General features: G+C 29.6%; 3 protein-coding genes across 3 annotated transcripts; 1 reads left to right on the forward strand and 2 right to left on the reverse strand.

Annotated features, from left to right (window-relative positions):
- Positions 1-1281: 1281 nt before the first annotated feature.
- LOC110617797 (TORTIFOLIA1-like protein 3) lies at positions 1282-5792 on the reverse strand. The gene is made up of 5 exons (XM_021760793.2): positions 4632-5792; positions 4447-4555; positions 3537-4081; positions 2451-2855; positions 1282-1792 (listed from the first exon to the last, which is right to left on the reverse strand). The coding sequence occupies exons 1-4, from the start codon at positions 5409-5411 to the stop codon at positions 2466-2468; spliced, it is 1824 nt and encodes a 607-aa protein (XP_021616485.1). The 5' UTR covers positions 5412-5792; the 3' UTR covers positions 1282-1792; positions 2451-2465.
- Positions 5793-18917: 13125 nt separating this feature from the next.
- On the forward strand, positions 18918-20704 carry LOC110617214. Its single transcript, XM_021759858.2, has 4 exons — positions 18918-18987; positions 19093-19160; positions 19314-19380; positions 19485-20704. Exons 2-4 carry the CDS (start codon positions 19095-19097, stop codon positions 20429-20431), a joined length of 1080 nt encoding a protein of 359 aa, XP_021615550.1. The 5' UTR covers positions 18918-18987; positions 19093-19094; the 3' UTR covers positions 20432-20704.
- Positions 20705-22071: 1367 nt separating this feature from the next.
- On the reverse strand, positions 22072-24452 carry LOC110617213 (protein EDS1B). Its single transcript, XM_021759857.2, has 3 exons — positions 24031-24452; positions 23051-23812; positions 22072-22909 (listed from the first exon to the last, which is right to left on the reverse strand). Exons 1-3 carry the CDS (start codon positions 24358-24360, stop codon positions 22211-22213), a joined length of 1791 nt encoding a protein of 596 aa, XP_021615549.1. The 5' UTR covers positions 24361-24452; the 3' UTR covers positions 22072-22210.
- Between the last annotated feature and the right edge of the window lie 2295 nt (positions 24453-26747).

Raw genomic sequence — 26747 nt, forward strand, 5'->3', positions numbered from 1 at the left:
ACACCTTTCTTTATTTAGTATCATCTTGGGCTGACGACTTTTTTCTAGGTGAAGTTATTCAAGAAATAGAAGGGAACTGTGAAATATTAACATAGAAATATTACATCATGTGATAATAATTAAAGTTATATTCTTTCAAAAAAATAAATAAATGTTGCCTATTAACTAGTGATAATTATAAAATAGGGGTAAAGTGGACAAATAAAAAAAATAATAGTGTTATATATGACTTCTAGCTAAATCGTTGGTGTTCCTTCTATCCTCAGAGTTTCAATGAGTTTTCCTATGGCTGTTGAATCGAGTCTACTGTAGGAGTTACGGTTTTTGCCGCTATGGCCACCGGTGGCTTGTTTGTTTTTTGTATCTGCATTGGCCTTGGGCCTTATTCTTATTGATCCATATTTACCTTCGAAAAAAAAAAAAAAAAAAGACGATATGGATAGAAATTTGGTAAGAGATGAGGAGATAATTGCTGATTATAATAGCGTAACATGATGAATAAATAGCACAAATGATCTGGCAACTTGCCTGTGATGAAAACATGGATAAAAGAATCGCTGAATTCATTGGGAACTCTATTCCCCTCGTGAACACTATAAAGATTTTAGAATAGGATATCTGATTTTTATATGTAATTCGAAAGTGCATCCCACGAATGATGATCTGTGTGAGCAAAGCATGCCCAGCAGCGGATGGACTCTTGGAGAAGCAAGAGGTGTCTTTAGACCTCAGCTTCTCGATTTTCATAATTCATTCTCATGATGGTCGCGGTAAATAGGAAGTGTTATGCTCCATAATAATATTTCCCTTCTATGTGAAGGATAGATTACATGCAGGTGTAGCACTGCCCTTAATGGGTCCGTGGATAGATCTTGCCATCTTCAACAGTGAATATTTATTTAAAAAAAAAATGTCAAAACTCTAGAAATCGACTGCTTGAGCAGCAACCATCTGCAGATCATAAAGGGAAATCTGTAGACGTGAGAGCTATTGTCAATTATTGCCCCACGGCTATGGTAGGAGGCTTTTGCTTCATAAGGGGTATGAATTTGGCAATTGCAAATCCAGTTACGAGATAAAAAGACCTAGCAGCCCAATGGCAGATATTCGGAGAAGTCGTGATGCCCTCAGGACCTAGGCCTTTGTAATACAATCTATTTGCAATTCCTTCCAGAAATTACTAATAGTTTTGCATTAAAACAAATTGCGATCGTCCATTGCCATCCCTTCCTTGATCATCAGATTCACATCTACCAAGAGATCTCAAAACCATGATAGATATAGCAGAATCACACCCTCTATTCTTATCTAATAATTTTGATTCATCGGAATATACACCGTCATTATCATTGAAAACCGGGCCAAAGAAAGATAGAAGGGGAAAAGAAAAACAGGTGACAAGTAGTACTCTATACAGATTCAATACTCTATACCCAGCTGGAGATACAGTTGTGCCAACTTCTCTTCCAGTCTTCAATACTCGCGAGGAAACAAATGAGCAAAAGAATTTGATATAAAATGAAGAATTACTGAATGAATTGGCTTCCCTTCATTGAATTTTACTGCTGCAAAAGAGCAAGATGTGCGATTACTTCTGCAGGCAGCCTATAAGGAATTGCATCCATCATATCATTTGCATTAGGCAAACTCTAAAATTTGGATTCGTTAGATGCATCCCATATGCTAATATTCTTCACCATCCCCAAATACCTATATCAGTTTGTAGTTTTTTGTAACAATTCATCAAACACTTGAAGAGGTCCAACTAAATTGTACCATTTATAAACCATACCTGCATAATCAGAGAAGATCACATCAGGTTCAACAATGGGATTGGGATAACAGAATTTAATCACTTGACTATCTTTTTTCCATGCTGGAAAAGGAATACACAAAATGCAAAGCAGATAAAAGGCAAATGCATTCTCCAATGATCATCATAGATTGATCACATGTTGTCCAATGCCCATGGCCTAGAATCTCTATTGATTTTTATCCGAGCGACACATATGACAATTCAGCACATTGGCAATTGAATCCTAGTCGGTTCTGTCAGAAGTTTGCATAATTCCCTTGCAAGAAACATCCTGAATGTGGTTAAGATGGTAAATCCGTAAATGGCATCCAAGTTGAACAAGCATACAGGACAGCACATAGAATTTTTGGCAGGGGAAGTTTTTTATCCTTGATGAAAGCTTCAAGGAAATATTTACTTATAGCTTCTAGAGTATTTTAGAGAACACCAATTTTTTTTTATTTTTACGCAAAGAACATGAAGATTAGATGGCTTATCCTACGTTCTACATTGCTTATCAGGGCGAGCATTTAAAATTAATCTAGGGAAGCGTGAACCTACTAATTCATGTTACAACACATACCTTTCCAGCCTACATAAGATAAAAAATTGAAGAATACTTGAAAGGCTAAAATGGAAATCCATTATCAAATACCTGCCAAGTCCTTGGCTATAGTTGTGCCCCCTCTGAGACCTCCCTTGATTCATGAATCTCAGCCAAGGGGTTCACTATCAACCCACCACCACCATGAAGCCGTAACCTGTAACTTTCCAAGTTACGTGTTCCCACATTGCCATTTTTATCAGCTCTATGGCGAATGGCTGCCAATGAAGGAGTGCCAGTGGAAGAGAACCTTGAGGTTGAATAGCGGCTTTCAGTTTTCCTCCAGAACTTTAAAAAATCAGCACCAGGTAGCATGCAACATGTGGTTCTTTGGGAGTTGGTCATCCTTCCACTTGATACAGCCAAGTCATGTGAGATCTCATCCAGTGCCAACTCTAAGCCATGAACACGGGTCTCAAGAGTGCACATTCCATTTTGCGAAGTCCCAATGAATCTCTAAATATAAGAAGCCAAGGATAGAAGATTGAGCAAAACCATATTCAAAATACACTAGAAAATTATAATTGAGTGCAATTCATGAGCAATGACTAAATTATTTGATGAACAATATTTTACAAAATTGGCTAAGAAATTTATTACTTTGTCACTTGCTGTACACATCCTGCACTGAATTTGCTAATAATATTTTGGTGAGAAAGATTATTGAAAATTAAAGTTGTGCAAAGTATGTTCAAAATTAAATGTCTTAAAATGCAAATCAACATATCCTGATGCATATTGATAGACGAACAAATTCATAGCCAAATCAGTAATCAGTATATTCATCCATATGCATTTTTAAACAAGAAGTTATGTTAGAATAGGATTAACTGGAATTGGCTCGAGCAAAACCTACGGAATAACACGTAGCAGGAAAAGACAACGCATTTCTCTCGAGCATGAGATTTATTCTAATTCCATATTGAGAGAAGTCCACAATGAACAGTTATGATTATTGAGGATGACAACCATCTTGGGGATAGTTTTACAGAAGAATCCCTATCTTATTATTTCACGAGGTAGAATAAACAATGAGATAAGTGGTTCACTAAGCATCATTCTACTAAAAGAGGAATGAAAAAGAGATGTAAAATAGAAAAAGAAAAAAAAAAACATTTTAAAGCAATTCAAACAAACCTGTAGGAGGTCTAGTAGGCTAGATTGCTGCCTTTCAATCTGAACAAGCTGGTTGCGGATCAAAGATAAATCTTCACACTCTTTGTGGTTAGTATGGTGATTCTCAATATTATTACTGGCTACAACAGTTGACACTGGACTCTCCTCTTGGCAAGGAACCACACGAGATCCAGACTTGCAACCACCAAATTTGAGAATCTTGTCATCAGAATTCTTACTCAAAAGGGTCCGTTTTGTTCCTGGCTTTGTCATCTTTGCTTCAGCATCATCATTACCACTGATCCCAGTTGAAGAATTGCTGTTAGGAATAGCAACTCCAACTTTCCAGTCCAAAGGCCTATTGCAGTCCGCTTTTCTGAACAAGGATGGACCCGTTTTCTTTTCAGCAATCTTTAAAGAATCTCTCCTTCTAGCCGTAGTCACTGCTGAATGATCAGGTAGAGTCGTCCTGCTCGAACTGGTCTTTTTCCTCATCTGAGGGGCTTCAGAACCAGCAGCACAAGAACTTGTGGAACAAGGTGGGTAGCGTCCATCGCTTGCATCCCCTGTATCCATAAAACCAAAAGTTAGAAATTGTACTTGTGAAACCTAGAAAAATACCATAAAGCTTATGACTTTTCAGTAATTAGACATACAAGGATCATAGTAATCCCTAGTAGATGATTAAATCTTAAGTGTAAACGTGAGTCTAAAACATTATAAATGATCTATAACGGGGTGGACCATTAAAAAATACAATAATTGTAAATAAACAATCCAAAAAAGTCAGAAATTCAGACAATAGCTTTCAATCAGCCGGAAATTTCCAATTCAAAAGCATCCTTTTACCATAACAAATCAAGCGGCATCCATTATCCAGAGATTATCGTATTAAACCCAAAAACAAAAAAGCAACACCAATTCCTTATACCTTTTGAAGAAACCTGAGATCGAGGAGGTGGCGATACATCCTCTGGAACATCTGGAACCTGCTTCCATGCTTCTATCATCTGATTCATCACTTCCCTTGCAGCCTTCACCTGCACAAGGCAATGATTCACATTAACGCTGCACAAGCACACCTAAAGTAGATCATGAGATAAACGAAAATTTAACCTTATCGAATTTCCGATTCTCAAAAACTTTCATGCACCCACTCTTGAACTCCGCCATGGCATCTCTCTCCACAACCGCCAACCTCCCGAGCGCCTCCGCTGCTGCCTTCCTCGTTGCCCAGTCCTCGCTGCTCAAAAACCCGACTAAAGACTTTACCAAACCGCCCATCCCCGCATATCCCCGTACTCCTCCCACACCAATTATACTTCCCATAACAACCAATGCGGCACTTTTAGCCTTATAACGGTCGCTTTTCAACAGCCTCTCCAGCTTTGGCAGGAGCGCCCTTCCCAACTTCCCCGGTTCTGGATCTGGCGCCGAATCGATCGCTGCGGCTAAACACAAAGCAGATCCAATTTGCGCATTCAATTCCTGTTCCGTGAAAAATAATTCACTCAATGGCTTCAAAAAGGAGGACGAAAACGGTTGTTTGTTAAATTTAGAAGCGAGCGAAGACACAGTGGCGACGCATTGCGAGCGGATGGAAGAGTCAGGGTCCCGGAGGCGACGCGCGATGTAGGAAAGGATTCTGGAGAGGAAAGGAGATAAAGAGTTGGGATGGAGAGCAGAGAGTATGGAGAGGAGATGAAGACACTGCTTGCGCACCAGAGGCTTGTCGGTGGAATCGGTGGAGAGTAAACATGAGATAAAAGTAGGAAGACTCGAATTATCCAGCGTTCCAGCAATGGACTCTAGCTCGGTGGCCGCAAGCTTGTAGGTGTCCCGGTCTGATAGTTTGGTGATCAAAGTTAGCACTTTCAGCTTGAAGCTTTGGGCCATAATCCTCCTTTTTGCGTAAGTGATGCGGTGAGTTTAACTGTGGCTGGACGGTGGCGCTCGCGGTGGCAGGTTTAGTGGCGACATTGCCGGTGATAATTTGGTTCGGTGGTGTCTGACTGTCAGTGCAGCATTTTAAAGGATGAAGATGAGTGTCGATTACATGAAACAAACGATGTCGTTTAAATGGGATTAGCACATCAGACGAGGACGTTCAAGGATAATTTTGATAAGAGTATGAAAAAGGAAAATGGAGGTTTCCGTAATTTTCCACTGCACTCAGAGGCCAAACAGGGGCTTACGAGGGAATAAACATAGCTGGAAGCTCCTAATCATGGACGTTAATCTAGTGCTTAACTAATTAAGAGCGGCGATTAGATGAGATGGAGTCCATCCATGCGAGGACGTGTGGGTTCCCTATTGGACCAACTAACAGTTGCAGCTTGACGAATTAATCTAAGCTAAAATATTTTGTAACCAGTGCAGCAAAAAAGTTCTCTTACTCGTAATTTGATGACTTTATGCACCGACAAACCAGAGGCTGAATGAAAAGCGGCAACGAAACTGGCGTTTTGTGGGCGTACGGTACACCCGAGTGGGAAAAATAAGATGGGGACAGGTCCACAGTGATCATGAAGATTGAAGGATGGGATTATGGGAGACAGTTATTGCTGGTAAAATTAGCGCCAAACTTAAGGAGGCGCGTGAGATTACCGTGCGTGGAATCAGGATGTTTGGTTATGCTTGTTCTGTAATCAAGTTTATTAAGGGGGGTGGTTGGACCCATGTTTGGTTAGTCAGTGGTTGAACGGTTCCTTTTGTTTGATTATTGTTTTCTTTTTATTTGGAAGTAAGAATGTAGAATGGATTTTAAAAAAATTAACATTTTAAAATCAAATTAAATAATTTGTATTAAAATAAAATAAAAATATTGAAAAATAATTCAAATTCTCCAATATCATTGATTTTTAGAGAAAATTAAGTAAAAATATGATATATAATTAATTATGATAAATGAAAAAGAGTCGTTGTGAATCATAAATCAAGGACATATATCAATTGGGCCATCCTTTACGGTAATGAAAAGTAAACAAAGCTTCCTTGTAAAGATGTCCAAATAGGATATCATATCATCTTCGGCCGCCAAAAGTATAATCTAGCAGCAACGGTGGAGGCCCCAATTTCCTACCTTGCATGCCCACAAAGCTTGATGGTAAATTAAAATTTTCAATTATTTCTGTAAATAGAATATTTGTAAACAGAAAAATAATCAAATGTAATTCAAAGTTAATCAAGGTTTATGTTGATTAATTAGTTGAAACCAACTTAATATAGATGCAGGTCTCAATCACAACCGACTTATTATGTATAATTTCACATCTATGCATATAGACTAGCTACGATTAAAGTTTTATTAAAATTATTCCTCAATAATCGGGATTACAAGCATCAGCCCATGTTCATTTTTCTTGTATTTATTGTGAGATATAACATGACTATATTGTGCAAAATAATTGTCCTAAGCGAAATACATGTTGCCGTGTGAATGCCTTTTGAAAGCATAATCCCCACACATATGTTTCTCTCCTTTTTGTTTTCGCTTCATGTTCACAACAATCTAGAGTAATTTATATTTCTTCATAAATGGTTAAAACGGTTAAATTTGTTTCTAAATAAAAAATATTAAGTTTTATTTCTCCTTTAAATTCACTCTTAGATTATTATTTTAAAAAAATTAAATAAAGTCACCATTTGTTATAATTTTAGTTTATTTTATTTAAAAAATTAGTAATTAATCCATATAATATGAAAAAATTCACTAATTAATCTATTAATTTTTAAAAAATATATTAAAATTCATATATTTAAAAAAAATTACTAATTATATTTTACGTTAATTATTTCGTTAATTTTTTACTATTTAATCTCTATAATTTTAAAAATTTATTTATTGATTCCTAAAACTTTTAAAAAATTTATTAACTAGTCCATTTGTATTATGAGCATTTTAAATTTTTTTATAATATTTAACGGTTAAAATTAATTGATAAACTAATTAGTATATCTTTTAAAACATCAAAAGCATTTTAATATATTTTTTAAAATTGATAGATTAACTAATTAATTTAATTATACTATAAGAATTAAATAATAAATTTATCTTTATTTTATTTAGATTTGGTTAACTTTTTAACAATAATTTAAAAATAAATTTAAATTAAAAAAATTAATAATTTTAATTATTATTATATAATTCAGGACAACTTTAATATCATTATCGAAATATTTTATATCTTGAAATGATATATTTTTTTAATAAAAAATTATTTTTTAGTCTAATTGACAATAATAAAATTAACTAATTAGTTTATATGCTTTTAAATATACACTAAATAATTTTTTATGATTTTAAAATTGGTTTCTGCCGGTAAATTTTGACACTATTATTATTAGTCTACACAATAAAAGTGAGAGATAAATAAATAGTAGTAGTGTAACATCAATGGTAACTAATATTATGAGATACAGAAAATAGGATTTACTTATATCCCTCCCCTTTTATCATTTTTCCCTTTTGTCTACTACTGACGCCTAACAGCTTATTTACTGCAGTACCGCATGTCTCTATTGGACAGATCCATACGTACGAATGGTGTCAGACGTCTTTTTATGTCAGACAGCCATTTAATTTTTCCAGCGCATATACAGACAAGGCTGTGAGATGACTGAGCCTGTTGTCCTCCTTCATGTCACGTCATTGGTTTGAACTCAAGGTTGGGGCACCTAGGCTTGTGAGTAACCCGACTTGCTTTATGAGGCTATGTCTAGGTCAAAGGGGCTAGTCTAACCCAACAAGGAGAATTCTTGGATCTTGGGTTAGGACAATCTTTGTGAGTTTGACCTCTTTTTGAACGCTCGAAACCCGACGGTCATCTGTGATATTGCTAAAACTTAATAGGAAGGGTCTTTTAGTTTAGTTTTCATAACTATAAGAACTATTTAGTATATGTCTTGAAAATAGGGAGACTAATTAGTTAATGGACTAAATAGTAATTTTTTAATTTTTTATTATATAAAAAATGAACATGAAGTAATAAACTATATAATAAACTGAGATAAATATGAAGTAACACTTCATAAACCCCACTTATCACAGTGATATATTCTTTTTTTTTTAATTTTTTATCATGTTATGTATATAAAACTTTACAAATATAATAGGCGGTTTAAATTTATATAAAAAAATACCCAATTTTGTAATCAAGATTAATTAAAATATTAAAATGGATTACATAATTTAATTTTAATTATAAATATTGAAATAATAAAACTTTTAAATTACTTTTCAAATAACATTTAAAATATTTTTAATAAAATAAAGTATTATCCAAAAATTCAATAACAAACTAACATCGATATTCATAACAATTTCGTTTTCTTTGTTCTCAATCCCTCTTTATCACTTCAGAATTTACTAGAAGAATAGTTAATTTAATATGTAAAACAATGTACATACTAAAACTCTCAAATAGATTAGGCTAAGAAAAAATATATACATTTAGGCTCTCATTGTAGTATTCAGGAAATTTAATTAATAAAAAATATTTTTTAATTAAAAAAAATCATTTTAACTTTTATTTTTTTAAAAAATAAATTTTCATTGATTAAATCTTTATATATAAATATTATTTTTTAAATTAAAATTAAACAATAAAAAATATTATTATTATTGAAATTTTTCAATATTAACAGATTCCAAAAAGGAAATATTGATTAATCTCTAAAAATTGATTAAATCAATTAATGGTCACTCAATTATAAAATTATAATTTTTCCATTGATAAATTATGATTATGAGTTAGAATAAAATATTTCATTTATTTTAAATTAATCTCAATTTTAATCTGAGGGTAATTCTAATTTCATTTATTTTTAATTCTATTTAAATTGAGAGAATCGAATTATTATAATTTGTTATTATTTTTACAAGTAAATCGGCGGGTCTAAGGCTCCTGGACCCAAGCCCAGAGATTAATACAAGTATTTCTAAAAGCAGATAAATTCTGAAACCCACATGTAAATGGGCCATAGTCATGATTTTTAAGAAAAATCGGTTATTTTTTATTCTATTTCATAATTTTCATTCACTTTATTTATTTATATATATTAAAAAATATTTTTTATTAATTTTTTTTAATTATAATTTCATTAATTATTAAAATATATTTTTTAAAAAATTTAAAAATAAAATAAAATAAATTAAAATTATAATAATCGATTTATATATTAGTATATTGTAAAAACATGAGAACAGTTTTAAAATAATTAAAAAAATTATAATAATTATAATTATAGAATTATTTGAGTTTAATCTCTCATGGAGTGATCTGGCAAGTGGGTGAGCAAACCAGCCAAGATTAATCTTCTTTCACTTTAGTTTTTTTTACAGTGATATCTATAGCCCAATTCCGCTACGTTTTTCTCAATTTTCCGTGGAGTTAAATTCTCATGTGACTGGTATAGTTCCCGACCTCTGATTTTCATATAAAGGATACGCCGAGATTCAATGTAGATTCAATTTTCTATTCACTCGTGAGATTCGGGTGATCCGAGAGACCACCGCGGCTCCGTCCTTCATTGGTTGTCCGCGGATTCCATTATCTGAAAATATCCATTTTTCGAAAGAGACAGATAAAATATTCTGACACAGTGATCGAATTTGTAACCTTCATTAGCAGATTTATTTTCTATGATATCTCATAATTTTTATTAATTTAAATTTGAGTGTTATTAAAATATCTATTCTTATCGATTTATATAATCATAATTTATAATTTATTATAAAATTTTAAAAAAATTCTAAGAGAAATAAGCTGAATAAAAATTTAAATTTTTCTAAAATGTAACTTAAAATTGAGGAATAATTGTGCAAAAATTATCATGATAAATGAAATTTAAATTTAATTAGGTCATAATAAATTATAAAGATGTTAATAATATTCAAATTGAATCGTATAATTTTATAATACAAATTAAAATTTAGAGATATTATTGAAACACCTATATGTATAGAAGGTATTTTTGATACGTATAAATTATTTTATATAAAATAAATTAAGCCGTAATTTCTATTTATTTCATATGTTTCAAAAAATTACTTTTTTTTATTATTTAATGGTAATATTTAAAAACAAATGGTGTTAATTAAATCCATATATAGAAATGTTATGATATTTTTTGAAGAAAAAATCTAATGGTATTGGAAAAAATGATTTACTATTTTTAAAATTAAAAAACAAAATTTTAAAATTTCTCTTAATTGTGAAAAATATTTTTATTAACTAATTTTATTTAATATCTTAAGTGCAAAGACAGAAACGGGACTAGGAGTAGCATTGGCCAAAATGAACTAAAACTTTATTTTTCGTTGATTGGTACCCTCAGATTTTCTGTTAGCCTCTAATAATTTATACTTTATATAATATGTTTTATTTTTAAAATTTAAAATTATTTGTAAGTTATTAGATAAATATAAAATTTAATCTAAAATTAATCATTCAAATATTCTACTTATAAATAAAATTATTTCTATTTTTATTATCTCTTTTTTTTCTCTGTGTAAATAAATTTAAAATCAGATTAATTAAGTAATTTTAGTTTATAAATCGGACTGAAATTTAAATAAGAGACCGATTATAATAGCCTTCTCATGAACCTAACTCAGAAATGAAATCCGTCGATTCAAACTAACAATTTGATTTAATTTCAATGTCAATTTTTTATTTTTAAAATAAATTATTTTATAAAATTCTATTCACTCAAATTTAATGCATGAATAAATTAAATTATTAAATTATTAAAAAAAATTATTATTTAATTTTTATAGTAGGTAAAAACTCATCAATTTTAATGTAGGAAAGCTTTTGTCCATTTTTTTTTTTAAGAAAAAAAGAAAGAAATAGAACTTTATGGATCGGAAAGCTTTTGTGCTTATCCAAATCAATATGTTGCAACCCTTATATGCCCGTTTCATAATGTCACCTTAATTAATGAAAACTGTAGTTTCTTTCCATATTTTATTTTTTTATAGTTTTTAATATAATATTAATTTTTAATAAAATAATCCATTTTTTTAAGAAAAATTTAATGGACCTTCAAGTAAAAATGTTCCATAACCATTATATCACTTTTTTTTTTTATTTTTTGAAATGAAAATCAAAAAATTTTTTAAAATAAAAATTAAAAATTAAGAAAGTATAATACCAGATATCTCAAATTTATTCAGATATATTTATTATCAGACTAAATCTATAAGTGTAACTATTATACGATTTAACAATAAATTAAGTATTTCAATTCAAAAATTTTAAGTTCATGTAAAAATTATATTTATTTGATGGAAATTTTCTAAATCTTGGTCAGGACAGAAATTGAGTTTTTTAAATGATTATTTTTATAAATACTTTCACAATGTTGTAGATATAGTAAAAAAAAATTATTAAAAATATTTTTTGCAGAAACATCTTTCATATAAATTATTTTTTTAAATATAATTTTTGGTAAATAAACAATAGTTAAACTAAGTAGGATTAATATTAATTGCAGATTGCAAATTTTGTATTAAATTTTAAGTTTAATATGGTAATATAGTAAATCATTACTGTATCAAACATTTTTTAATAATCAAATATTATTTTTATTATTTTAAATATTAAATATATTTTTTTAATTGAAACAATATTAAAACGAAAAAGAAAACTTAAGGAATAAAAAATAATTTTAATATTTAAAATTATAATAAACTTTTCTTATTAAAATAATGTTTTATTTAATCAGGATTTATCCAAATTTAAATATAAATTTTGTGAAATTATTTGATGAAAAGTATAAACTGAGTTCATTTAAACACATAAAAAATGAAGTAACTTATTTAAAATTTTTTCCAAAATAAGTTTGAACATAACAATGAATTGTATTAGGTGAAAAATAAAATAAAAATTTATATTAATAAATTTATAAGTATAACTTATAATAATTTTATATTTTCTAAATAATTAAATTTTTATTTAAATATTAAAAAATAGATTATAAAAAAATATTTATTTTAATTTTTAATTAACCACTACTAAAATAATTATTAGCTATTAAATATAATCTATAAGTATTATTTTATCATTTAAATAAATTAATCTTTTGAAAATATCATTTTTTGGTAGTATCATTTTAATGTAGGAAGACGTTATCTATATTTGTATCATTAATAAAAATATTTTAGGAAATTTTTGTTTTTTTTTCTTAAATAAAAAGAAGTTTTATTGCATGTTTGGCATGTTAATACTGATTTATGTCCTTTTGTAATTATTTGTAATTCTCAATATTTTTATATTATTAATAAATTTATATATTTTTTTTTACAAAAATAGACTTAATTTTAATTGAATATGATGTAATAAAAATATAATTAATATAAATTGAATATATAATTAGATTTGACAAAAATTTAAATTTAACTATTAATATTATAATGGTTGAGTTGGAATTTATATTTTATATATAAAATATAATTATTTAAATTTTATTTATATAAATAATTAATTTAATATAAAATATATAATTTATAACAATATTCATAAACATTTTATATGGCGTTATTTATTTTTTAAAATAAAACTATTGATTATATTAATAAAATTTTATCAAATAAAGATTGATATCATCTCAAACAAAGAGACAAAGTATGAGCCGTTATAATAGCATTACGACGAATCATCTAACAGAAATATCAGTTTTATAGTCTAACAAAAATTTACAATTATTTAAAATCAAATTTCTGCATAAAATAATTTAGCAAAAATTATTATTCAAGTGTCTGTTTAAACTCCTATATAAGATAATTTAGCAAAAATATTTCTCATTATTTTTCATCTCTCTAGTATAAATTATTAAAATCTCCTGAATAAAACTACGAAATAGAGCTTGTACGAAATAAATTTCGAATAAGGTTTCAAAATTGACGTCGTCGTTGCGATTCCAGAAACCAATAATAACTAACTAGTAAATCTCCATTCAACATTACCTTCTGAAACAACCGAATTAATAAAATTTGAAAAAAAGTCAATCACAGAAACAGACCCATGACTCTTCCACATTAACGAAAGGTCTCATCTCAATCATTGTCTATTGACTGAAAAACAACCATCAAAATATAAAAAACTACTAAAAAATTCCATATGAGAACTAAAAATTTTTATTTTCATGAAAAATAAAATGTTCGGCTTGTAATTAGAAACTAAATCCTTTAATACAATAACTGTCCGATGATTGCCGCCATAAATTTGTCAAAAAAGTTTACATATTTTGAAAATCGATTAGATTATATGTGAGAAATATATCCACTATACAGAAATTATAAGTGATGATCGAAATATCTCTACAATTTTTAATAGGGACAATAATATCGTATTTTTTATAAATAGTCAATTCACTTTAGTTTTTTTTACAGTGATATTGATAGCCCAATTCCGCTACGTATTGCTTAATTTCTCGTGGAGTCAAATTCTCATCAGTAGTACCAGTCAAAGAAATAGTTCCCGACCTCTGATTTTCATATAAAGGATACGCCGAGATTCAATGTAGATTCAACTTTTTATTCACTCATGAGATTCGGGTGATCCGAGAGACCACCGCGGCTCCGTCCTTCATTGGTTATCCGCGGATTCCATTATCTGGAGATATCCATTTTTCGGAAGAGACAGATAAAATATTCTGACACAGTGATCGAATTTGTAACCTTCATTAGCAGATTTATTTTCTGTGATATCTCATAATTTTTATTAATTTAAATTTGAGTGTTATTAAAATATCTATTCTTATCGATTTATATAATCATAATTTATAATTTATTATAAAATTTTAAAAAAATTCAAAGAGAAATAAGCTGAATAAAAATTTAAATTTTTCTAAAATGTAACTTAAAATTGAGGAATAATTGTGCAAAAATTATCATGATAAATGAAATTTAAATTTAATTAGATCATAATAAATTATAAAAATTTTAATAATATTCAAATTGAATCGTATAATTTTATAATACAAATTAAAATTTAGAGATATTATTGAAATACCTATCTGTATAGAAGGAATGTTTGACACGTATAAATTATTTTATATAAAATAAATTAAGTCATAATTCCCATTTGTTTCATATAAAAAAATTTATATGTGAAAAATATTTTTCAAAAAATTACTTATTTTTTATTATTTAATGGTAATATTTAAAAACAAATGGTGTTAATTAAATCCATATATAGAAATTTTATGATATTTTTTGAAGAAAAAATCTAATGGTATTAGTAAGAGGCTAAGACCGCTGAAGTCCGAAAGTGACTATGGTAAAAAAGTTAAAAAATGATTTACTATTTTTAAAATTAAAAAACAAAATTTTTAAATTTCTCTTAATTGTGAAAAATATTTTTATTAACTAATTTTATTTAATATCTTAAGCGCAAAGACATAAACGGGACTAGGAGTAGCATTGGCCAAAATGAACTGAAACTTTATTTTTCGTTGATTGGTACCCTCAGATTTTCTGTTAGCCTCTAATAATTTATACTTTATATAATATATTTTATTTTTAAAATTTAAAATTATTTGTAAGTTATTAGATAAATATAAAATTTAATCTAAAATTAATCATTCAAATATTCTACTTACAAATAAAATTATTTCTATTTTTATTATCTTTTTTTTTCTGTGTAAATAAATTTAAAATCAGATTAATTAAGTAATTTTAGTTTCTAAATCGGACTGAACTTTGAATAAGAGACCGATTATAATATCCTTCTTATGAACCTAACTCAGAAATGAAATCTTGATTTTTTATTTTTAAAATAAATTATTTTATAAAATTACATTCACTCAAATTTAATGCATGAATAAATTAAATTATTAAATTATTAAAAAAATTATTATTTAATTGTTATAGTCCGTAAAAACTCATCAATTTTAATGTAGGAAAGCTTTTGTCCATATTTTTTTTTAAGAAAAAAGAAAAAAATAGAACTTTATGGATCGGAAAGCTTTTGTCCTTATCCAAATCAGTATGTTGCAACCCTTATATGCCCGTTTCATAATGTCACCTTAATTCATGAAAACTGTAGTTTCTTTCCATATTTTATTTTTTTTATAGTTTTTAATATAATATTAATTTTTAATAAAATAATCCATTTTTTTAAGAAAAATTTAATGGACCTTCGAGTAAAAATGTTCCATAACCATTATATGACTTTTTTTTATTTTCTGAAATGAAAATCAAAAAATTTTTTAAAATAAAAATTAAAAATTAAAAAAGTATAATATGAGATATCTCAAATTTATTCAGATATATTTATTATCAGACTAAATTTGTAAGTGTAACTATTATACGATTTAACAATAAATTAAGTATTTCAATTCAAAAATTTTAAGTTCATGTAAAAATTATATTTATTTGATGGAAATTTTCTAAATCTTGGTCAGGATAGAAATTGAGTTTTTTAAAATTCTTTTTTTAAATGATTATTTTTATAAATACTTTCACAATGTTGTAGATATAGTAAAAAAAATTATTAAAACTATTTTTTACAGAAACATCTTTCATATAAATTATTTTTTTAAATATAATTTTTTGTAAATAAACAATAGTTAAACTAAGTAGGATTAATATTAATTGCAGATTACAAATTTTGTATTAAATTTTAAGTTTAATATGGTAATATAGTAAATCATTACTGTATCAAACATTTTTTAATAATCAAATATTATTTTTATTATTTTAAATATTAAATATATTTTTTTAATTGAAACAATATTAAAACGAAAAATAAAACTTAAGGAATAAAAAATAATTTTAATATTTAAAATTATAATAAACTTTATTAAAATAATGTTTTATTTAATCAGGATTTATCCAAATTTAAATATAAATTTTGTGAAATTATTTGATGAAAAGTATAAACTGAGTTCATTTAAACACATAAAAAATGAAGTAACTTATTTAAAAAATTTTCCAAAATAAGTTTGAACATAACAATGAATTGTATTAGGTGAAAAATAAAATAAAAATTTATATTAATAAATTTATAAGTATAACTTATAATAATTTTATATTTTCTAAATAATTAAATTTTTATTTAAATATTAAAAAATAGATTATACAAAAATATTTATTTTAATTTTTAATTAACCACTACTAAAATAATTATTAACTGTTAAATATAATCTATAGGTATTATTTTATCATTTAAATAAATTAATCTTTTGATAATATCATTTTTTGGCAGTATCATTTTAATGTAGGAAGACGTTATCTATATTTGTATCATTAATAAAAATAATTTAGGAAATTTTTGTTTTTTTTTTTGCTTAAATAAAAGGAAGTTTTATTGCATTTTTGGCATGTTAATACTGATTTATGTCCTTTTGTAATTATTTGTAATTCTCAATATTTTTATATTATTAATAAATTTATATATTTTTTTTACAAAAATAGACTTAATTTTAATTGAATATGATGTAATAAAAATATAATTAATATAAATTGAATATATAATTAGATTTGACAAAAATTTAAATTTAACGATTAATATTATAATGGTTGAGTTGGAATTTATATTTTATATATAAAATATAATTATTTAAATTTTATTTATATAAATAATTAATTTAATATATAATTTATAATTTATAACAATATTCATAAACTTTTTATATCGCGTTATTTATTTTTTAAAATAAAACTATTGATTATATTAATAAAATTTCATCAAATAAAAATTGATATCATCTCAAACAAAAAGACAATTATGCTGATAAATTATCTAGCCAAAGTATAAGCAGTTAGAATAGCATTACGACGAATTATCTAACAGAAATATCAGTTACAGAATCTAACAAAAATTTACAATTATTCAAAATCAAATTTCTACGTAAGATAATTTAGCAAAAATTGTTATTCAAGTGTCTGTCTAAACTCATATATAAGATAATTTAGCAAAAATATTTCTCATTTTTTTTCATCTCTCTAGTATAAATCATTAAAATCTCCTGAATAAAACTATAAAATAGAGTTTGTACGAAATAAATCTCGAATAATGTTTCAAAACTGACGTCGTCGTTGCGATTCCGGAAACCAATAATAACTAGTAAATTTCCATTAAACATTATCTTCCGAAACAACCGAATTAATAAAATTTGAAAAAAAGTCAATCACAGAAACAGACTCATGACTCTTCCACATTAACAAAATGTCTCATCTCAATCATTGTCTATTGACTGAGAAACAACCATCAAAATATAAAAAACTACTAAAAAATTCCATATGAAAACTAAAAATTTTTGTTTTCATGAAAAATAAAATGTCTTGCTTGTAATTAGAAACTAAATCCTTTAACACAATAACTGTCCGATGATTGCCGTCATAAATTTGTCAAAAAAGTTTACATATTTTGAAAATCGATTAGATTATATGTGAGAAATATCTCCACTATACAGAAATTATAAGTGATGATCGAAATATCTCTACAATTTTTAATAGAGACAATAATATCGTCTTTTTTATAAATAGTCAATTGACACATATCGTTTTTTATGGAGAATAAAAAAAAATTAAATTTAAAAAATAAAAAAATACGAGAGTATCAAGTTACAAAGTACTATAGAGGAAAATTTGCTATATGATGTGATTTAAAAATAGAATTTAAATATTTATTGTAAAATAAAAATTATTAATATATATAAATTATTAATTAGAAATATAAAATTAAATGAATTTAAGAATAATAATAAACATTTAAGTAATTTAAAATAAATTTTAATAGAATTTAACATAGATGAGATATTAATAATATTAATAATTAAAATAAAATTATTTTCACAAATATTCTACCATTTTCATCCATAATTATATCTAGAAATCCAAATTACTGTTTTCTATAAGATTACAAAAATACAGTCTTTCTCAAAAAAAAAAAAAAAAGTATAGTCACATTTCCTTGTCCTTCATATGGGTATTAGATTTTTTTTTTGCATTAAATTAAGGAAATAAAAAAATAAAATAATAATAGAAAATACCTTAATTTAAAATATAAATGAGCTTTTGTTATTATTTTGATTTTTGAAATACATTTTATTTTATCAACAATTATCTTTAAATATTAAAAATAATTTAATATTATAAAGTAAAATTAATATATAATAATGAAAATAAATAAAGCATAATATTATTACATCTTCCTAGTTTAATATTTAAGATACTTTCTATAATGGTGATAAAATCATTTTTCGAGAGAGAAAATGAATTATTTATTTATTATTATTTTTGTTTCTATATGAAAATTAGTCCTTAAACGGCGCGTTGCATTGATAAAAATTTCACATCACTTAGAGTATGGCATTGCAAATTAAGTAAAGAGAAGGGGCATTTTTGTACAAAATGCACTATATAAATGAAACTGGGGGCCTCAATTTGAAGTCTGTGAAAACAAGGGCGAGCGGAGCAGAGGAGTTTCCGTTATCCATTATCTTTCTCTCTCTACCATTAGTTCTGTCTCATCTATCTAGAAATTTTCAGATAATTTTGTATCTTTCAAAATCAATTAAATTAGGGTTTTTGGATCTCTTCGTTTGAATTTCAATCACTTTGCAGCGATGGTATCCGATTCAATCAAAGTTTCAATTCCATCTGCCCCTAAGGATTTTGGCAAGAAGAAGAGGGTGCGTCAATCTAATTTCTCTCCTTCTCTCACTAAATTGTCTCTTTATTTTATTTCTCATTGTTATTTTTGTGCAAAAATGTATTACTGTTTTCTTGGCCTTTGCTTATTGATTTTTTGATTTTTTTTCCCTATTTGTGTTTGGGAATTTTAGGCGAACCGTTCTGCCAAACTGAAGCAGTGCAAACTTGATGTTCGTAGAGAGCAATGGCTTTCCCAAGGTTTGATCTCATTATCTTTGATGATTTTTTCTCCCGTATTTGTTATTATTATTGGGATTTTGATATTAACATGATAGATGGTGGCGCGATTATATTATTTGCAGTGAAGAACAAGGGAAGCAAGGAGAAGCCGAATGGCCTAGGAGTGTCCCCATGCGAAAACGAGAGGAAGAATGACATGGAAAATCTGGAGACTAGGAGAATAGGGAGAGGAAATGAAGAAGAGAAGGAAAACGGGTCGATCTACCACGAATTCGATTCTGATTCCCCTTCCCACAGTCCCACCGGAAGTAGCGTTCTTAGCTGCACCGATGTTGGTACCAATTTCACGGGCTCCTCCAGCAGCAGCAGCAGTAGCAGTGGTGGCTGTTGCTCTGGCAGCATTACAGAGGAGGAAGAAGAAGCAGACGATGATTGCTTGGACGATTGGGAGGCTATTGCTGATGCTTTAGCTGCTAATGATGATAGCAAGGAAGGAAGTCAAAACAATAATTCGTGTCCGGTGTCAGAGTCCTCCCCCAAATTTGAACCTAGTGTTCGATCAGATTCTATTTCGCCTGAACTTGAACCTAGTGTTCGATCAGATTCTATTTCGAATAATTTGGATTCTAGTCTCGAGGATTTGAAGCAAGAGTGCCCCAAAACGGCACCACCTAGAGTGGCTCATGGGAATAGCCGGGCATGGAGGCCCGATGATGCATTTCGCCCACAGAGTCTGCCTAACTTGTCAAAGCAGCGGAGCTTTCCAAATACACAGAGGCATTATGGACAAGGTGGACTCCCGTGGCATTGTTCAAATCCGGTTAACGTGCCTTCTTGCTGTCCTATATGTTGCGAGGAATTGGATGTCACTGATTCGAGTTTCTTGCCCTGTACATGTGGATTTCGGCTTTGCCTCTTCTGCTACAATAGAATCTTACACGTTGAGGATGGGCGCTGTCCAGGTTGTAGGAAGAACTATGAGGGCAACGCTGAGGAGGCCGAGTTGAGTGTGAGTGGAGGTAGCCTGACTTTCAGGCTGTCTCGTTCTTATAGCATGATTGCTAGGTAGGAGGGTGAATCTCTGTTTTGGTGCATTACATATGTGGGTTCTATCTGTCCTTCAGCATGTCTTGCTTGTTCTGTTTTAGTCTTAGACATTCTCGTAGATTTTCTAGTTGTGGGTAATAGCCGGTAATGCCTTTTGCCACCTGGTGTTGAACTGCTTCTCTTATGAGCTCTGTTTTTATCTTTATGGTGCATATGTTGATGTAGGAAACTCAGTGTTTTGATCTGTGAATAGATAAAGGCGGTATAGAAATACATAAAAAAAATTATTACAATATGTTATTCTCTTTCATTTTAATGCTTTATGAAGTTACTTATCTTTAATACCTTCCAATAAATTTGACCTTGTTGATAATTGATTTTGCAGGGGATATGATTTTTATGGTTGATTTCTAGTTATTTGCTTGTATAACAATGCATGTCTTAGAGGTCTTTTGATCCTCCCCAATTATGATGTTGGATGCTGCAACTCTGCTATGGTTTATGATGCCTTCTTGTAGGTGGTTTTACTGCACTTTCTCTTTTTTTTTTTCCTGAAAAAAAATTTGGGTTTCAATAGGGAAATTTTCATCAAGGGAACCTGTTAGGCCAAAAGGGTAGTATTGATGTTTGTGTGGTAGGCGTTGATTTGATAACTTGGAGCCTCATTTCTTGATACTGCATTACATTTTATGTTTATGCTTAGTGTTCTCACTGACAATTTCTTGTAACTAGACATTTGTTGGCCCACTGTGCATGAAGGAGAGAAAAGATCATACGCATTCAGGCAGTTTTCTTTGTGTATTTTTCATCATCATAAATATTTTAGATGCTTCAACTTTATACCGATGAAAAGGAACATTCAGATGAAGTAAGCCCACCTCGTCTAAATTAATGGCTCCCTGTAACTGTAAGGGATGTTTACCATTAGGTAATTATTCTGTTTTTCCCATTCCTGTGCTGCGTTCATGATGATTATGTGATTGATGACAGCTTGGATGATGCATATTGCATATAAAACAAATACAACACCATGAAAAACGAAATGTTTTTATTTTCTTTGGTATTTTTTGGAGTCTGTCAACGTGCACGGAACTGAAACGTGTTGGCCTGTTCGAGTTTGATGGGAGTTTGGTTTAACAGCAAGCGCAAATCTGGTAGACTCCGTCATTCTGGCAGTGGTTAAGGGGTCATTGCTGGCTTGGTTCCCTTCCATGCATACCGAAGTTTGAGGATCAGAAAATAATTGTGCATCTGTTCCTTCGAGTGATGTTCGGGACATTGTTGAATCAGTTAGAAGTTTCCGAGTCATGTGATGGGGTTCATATTATAGCTTTTAATATATAGGTTAAAAGGGAGATCAGCAACCCTTATGGTGACCTAATAGCTCATTGGTGTCATCTGCATATAAACAATGATGACGGTTCTGAGAACAAATAAATGCTTAATGCTACCAGAACAAGGACTTGTGCCTTTCGGAAATGAAATAGTAAAACTGCATTACACTGATAGCAGATTTGAGCAAAATAGTAAGCTAAAAAGTGTTACAGGCTATGATTTTTTCGGTTGCGGGCGTAGAATACTTGTAGCAGCAAGAAAGAAAGCAATGGGTAAGCACATGGTGAACACGTTCAGGCAGAAGCATGTGGCTATGGCTAAAATTTCTTTTAACTAAAACGATGTTACGATTCATTGGATAACGTTAGTGGAACCAAGTACAACACGCCAAACTCTCATGCTACAGTAACAAAAGGCTCGCACGTGATTGTATCTCTTATTGCACATGCAAAGTCTCCCTTTGTGATCAACTCCATGATCCCTGAAATATAACATTTTGATCCGAGTTCGTTAAAGAGTACTCTTTCAACAATTTGTCAAAGGTGGAACCCTTTAAGAACACATCATCATCTAGATACCCGTTTCGAATCCACTCTTCAACTCTTCTCTTAAGCTGCAAAATTGCTTCTCTGATGCTTGGGTTTCCAGATTTAATGCAGAGTTCCTCTACCTCAGCCCAAAAACATGATTCCGAGGATTCTTTTGACATCCTCTCGACATGCTCTCGCCATCTTTGGGTGCATTTATACCTCTTAGGTCTGCCCGTTTCAATATAAGGTCCTGTGTCTTCATTCTTCAGGTGTCCATAGTAATTAGCAATATCCAGGGGCTCAACAATGCGCCTGTACCTGGTTCCTATCTCTATCCAAGCCTTTCGACTCTCAAATTCGTCAGGGAGTTCATTTCTTTTCAGCATTTCGATTATCTCATCCCATATACCTGCCAACTCCAGCCTCTTCACATTAGCATCAAAGTCTTCCTTGTCTTTTGGAAGCTTGAATGCATCATAGTAACCCATTTTATGTTGACATCTCTTCTTGTATCCTTGTAGTTTTCCTAGTCCACTCTCAATATCTTCCAACTTCTTGTCAATTGCTTTCTGGTTATTTTTTTTCTGCTTCTCCAACTCTCCAGCAGCACGGAGACACAATCTAGCTTTAGCGCTCTGTAATACCAACACAATGAATCAGTATAACCGAGAATTTTCATACAATTTTTAGTATTCCCACATTATATAATTTCCTTAAATGAAAGTTATTCTAAATGATTGGTGAAATCAGCAGCAAGTGAAAGAAGGTAAACATACCAGGCCTAGGTCATTCAAGGCCATGTTAATCTCCATTGTTACATTATCCGACAATGGAAGTGCTTCCAGATGATGATCATCTAAAAATGTTACACTTTGCATTTGTAAACATTCTTGCAGTTCATCTTTGTAGCTCAAATGATCTTTTAGCCTACTGTCGGCAACTGCTACAGAGCTCAACTGAAACGTATAGAACAGTAGCTGCAGAATGGCATCTGGGTTCCTTACGACTACAAGTTTCCCATTTCCCGCGCAGAAGACAAAGGTACCCAAGGGTCTATAAGGACTTAGCTCAACAAAGTTGGATACTGTCTCCAACAACAGATTTGTACTTCCCATCATCTTACAGGCAGCATGGCTCACAACAGAGAATGCATTCCTCATCACATTTACATAGAAACCTGAGGCTTCACCCACATTTCCTTGCATGTAAAGTGGGGATTTTGGATTGAAGCAATTGAGAACTTGCTGCAATTGGTGCTCAACAGATGAGAGAGGGGCAAGTGAGACCCTTGGGACAATGTCGTATCTCATGACAAAATTCACGAAGTAGCGAGACCAGTTTTCACGCCTAAGCGCATGGCTCACAATGCGATCTCCAACAAGAGGAGATCCAAATGTCAAACAAAGAGGTGCTAATGTCTTAGGGTCTTGTCTTATGTACTCTTCCAAGAACCAGATAGTTGCAAGTATAGCTATAGGTCCACCAAGAGAATGCCCTGTAAACACAACTTGTTTCCTTTCTGTCACAGCTGTTCGCACCTGAGAAAATTAGAAAGCAAAGCAGACCACAATCAACTTGATTACGATATTACCCTTTTCAACCTTGTTTTATGCCCTAACTTCCATTTCCAGAACTCAAAAGGGTTCATACACACTCTCCGATCAGTCCATAATTATATATTCAAACAGAATGATATTGGTTGAAAAGAACAAACTGAACATAAATGTAGGCTCAATACTCTAATTGCTAAGCGTACCTCCTTCTTGAACTGAGTAGTACCCAAAATTGCCTTGAATCTATTAAAAAAGGCTCCATTGACGGTAGCAATTTCGTTGAGACCTATACATCTGAGAGAAGGGAACAGCTCAAGATCCACCGTCACCTCTCCAAAAGGACTTCCGACGAACAGATCACTTACAGACCAAGATCCAGGGAAGCTAAAAACAAGTTCAGATGAGTTGCGAATCTTTTCACAAACATATAACTGCTTCTCTGCAAAATTGTGAGCCTTCATGTACATGGAGCATGCTTTTTTTATTATCTCTTCTCTGATCCCTATGCTCTCTCGAAGACTAACACTAGCCATCTGTTGATGCAAAGTTTGGCTTCCTCCTTCGAGATATGATGATCATCTCTGCCATTGACCGACTTCGACCAAGTCAAATTAAGAAGTTGGAAGCTTTCAAGCTTTTAAAAAAGGGTCAATTTCGTGTCCCACACATAATAAACAATGACATACTTAATTTTCTTTTACTTTTAAAATAAAAATTAAAATTATTAGAGAAATTTACCATCCAATTAAATATATTATTTATATCCTAAACTCTTTACTCATCTACAAAAATTTTATTGTATTTACGGACTTCTAGATAGATAAATCAAGTATATACCATAATCTGTTAATATATATGTTGATCTATATCAATTAATTTAATTAATTTATAGAATAAATATTTATACACAATAGAATACATATTTATACATAATGTCAGTAATTAAATTTAAACTAAAGACACGAGAATTTTCAGTAGTCCTCTACTCTATCAACTGAGCTATTCCGACTATTTTCGACACGTCATTTTTTTCATTTTACTAAATTGACTTGAGTCTATATCAATTAAAAAAACAAAATTTAAAAAGTATTTTAAAAGCTTTTATCCAAACTTAGAAATATTTTATATCTTTAAAATAAAAACAATAAAAAGACGACTTTCCAATTAAATCTATAGGCGTAATGAAATTCTTGACTTCTTCACCTCGTGATCATGATTCTCTTTTAATGAAATGTTGCTAATCTAAAGCTTATTACCTCTTCTTTGGCAAAATTAAGTTCTTTTTATAATTTTCATTTAAAACCATTTTATTTGCAGAACATTATACATATATAATTTTTTTTTCAGTGTCATTGTCAAAATTCAGAGAAAAAAAAACCCAATATCTTGTTTGATTACATGTCTGAAATTGCAAATCAAAAATTGAAAACCTATTTAGTTTTTCTGCCAAAATTAAGTTTTTATTTAGTAGTTTATTTATAGCTGTACTAATCTTTTGTTTGGAATAAAGAATTTATGAAAATTTAATATTTATAGAGGAACATTTTCAAATAATTTTTTATGTATAATTTAAATTCAAAGAAAATTGTTAATGCAGTAATGCATAATTAACGATTATATCATACGGGGTACTGTTTTTTACCAATTTCAAAAGTAGCTTCTCAAGATAAAATGCAGTGATAGAAATGAATTTGTGTATAAGTACAAGATAAAAAGAAAAATAAAAAATCCCTATAATCTTAAGCCCAAGGCTTAAAAAGACTAGCGGCACAAAGAGCCCATGAAACACAAACCTAAGAGAAACCTTAGCACTAGCTGCAGCTGGTCACTGCAAGGAGGTTCCACTGCCATCAATCAGCTACTAACGTTAGGCATCGTCTGAAGCACAATTTCACCCAAAAAGACAACTCAAAATCGGCAACAATCGGAAGGCAACCCATAATAGAAAAATAGACATAAAAAAACCATTATTCTCGTTTCTAGCGGTTTTAGGAGATATCAAGAGATGAAAAAGAATTAGAGACCAGACAAATAGCGGGTAGTACGATTCACATCGTCTCGAACGAATAGAATTATATCTAATATGTTATGACAATAATTTACTCACTAAATTTAAAACAGAATGAGATTCTAACTATTTTGAGTTTTCGTAATAAAAGCATAAAAATGAAAGAAAATGGTCTAAACAAATCAAAAAGTAATCTAACATTGAGTTACACTTGAAAAACTACAAAAAATACAAAACAAACCAATAACTAAAGAAAAAGCAACGAAGAAAGTATACAAATTGACTAGAAATTGAAAACTATAGAAATTTTAAAAAAATATTCTATCAAATCAGTCTCCATTGGTACAAATAAATGAAAGAATAAAAATATTTATAATTTTCTCTTATAGTGAATAGGAAAATCCAAAACCTAATGGGAAAGAGAGTAATGGGAAAGAGAATTGTTAGACATTGATCGGTAGCTGAAAACTATAGAATCTTGTTATTTGGAGATTATAAACTAATAGTTTTTATACAAACTAATGGTTTTTATACAGTTTTAGTATCAATCAAATTCAGGATAAGCTTTAGTAACAGGATTATAATGTTCTTATACTTGTAATTGGGGAATGAGTAGAAGGGTTGTAGCTAGACAAGCTGCAACAAGTGGTCCTCTTGGCTAAACTAAACCCAACATGGCCACCCTGCTATTCCTCTTAAATCACAATCAAATATGTTTGTGGTGGGAGTTGATGTTGGCATGCCAACACACTACCTATCAAAATTTGACAACCTATTGAAAATTTAACTACCAAGCCAAGCCCATTGTTTTGTAGAATATGCTATTACAACAGTAGAAAACAAACTCCATTTGGATTTTGGGGACCATCTTCATTGCTCAAGATATTGGGACCCATGATCTTTTGGTTTTAT

The sequence above is a fragment of the Manihot esculenta genome, chromosome 6 (assembly GCF_001659605.2).
Source record: "Manihot esculenta cultivar AM560-2 chromosome 6, M.esculenta_v8, whole genome shotgun sequence".
Lineage (NCBI taxonomy): Eukaryota > Viridiplantae > Streptophyta > Magnoliopsida > Malpighiales > Euphorbiaceae > Manihot > Manihot esculenta.

Bases quoted from the DNA above. Each gene is read 5' to 3' on its own strand.
- LOC110617797 (XM_021760793.2), bottom strand. From the start codon at position 5,411: ATGGCCCAAAGCTTCAAGCTGAAAGTGCTAACTTTGATCACCAAACTA. The intron at 4,556-4,631 runs GTTAAATTTTCG...TGCCTTGTGCAG, and splicing joins AGAATCGGAAATTCGATAAG to GTGAAGGCTGCAAGGGAAGT. The intron at 2,856-3,536 runs GTTTGTTTGAAT...TCTTATATTTAG, and splicing joins GCCTACTAGACCTCCTACAG to AGATTCATTGGGACTTCGCA.
- LOC110617214 (XM_021759858.2), top strand. From the start codon at position 19,095: ATGGTATCCGATTCAATCAAAGTTTCAATTCCATCTGCCCCTAAGGAT. The intron at 19,161-19,313 runs GTGCGTCAATCT...TGGGAATTTTAG, and splicing joins ATTTTGGCAAGAAGAAGAGG to GCGAACCGTTCTGCCAAACT. The intron at 19,381-19,484 runs GTTTGATCTCAT...TATTATTTGCAG, and splicing joins AGAGCAATGGCTTTCCCAAG to TGAAGAACAAGGGAAGCAAG.
- LOC110617213 (XM_021759857.2), bottom strand. From the start codon at position 24,360: ATGGCTAGTGTTAGTCTTCGAGAGAGCATAGGGATCAGAGAAGAGATA. The intron at 23,813-24,030 runs GTACGCTTAGCA...TAATTTTCTCAG, and splicing joins CTACTCAGTTCAAGAAGGAG to GTGCGAACAGCTGTGACAGA. The intron at 22,910-23,050 runs GTATGTTTACCT...TTGGTATTACAG, and splicing joins CCTTGAATGACCTAGGCCTG to AGCGCTAAAGCTAGATTGTG.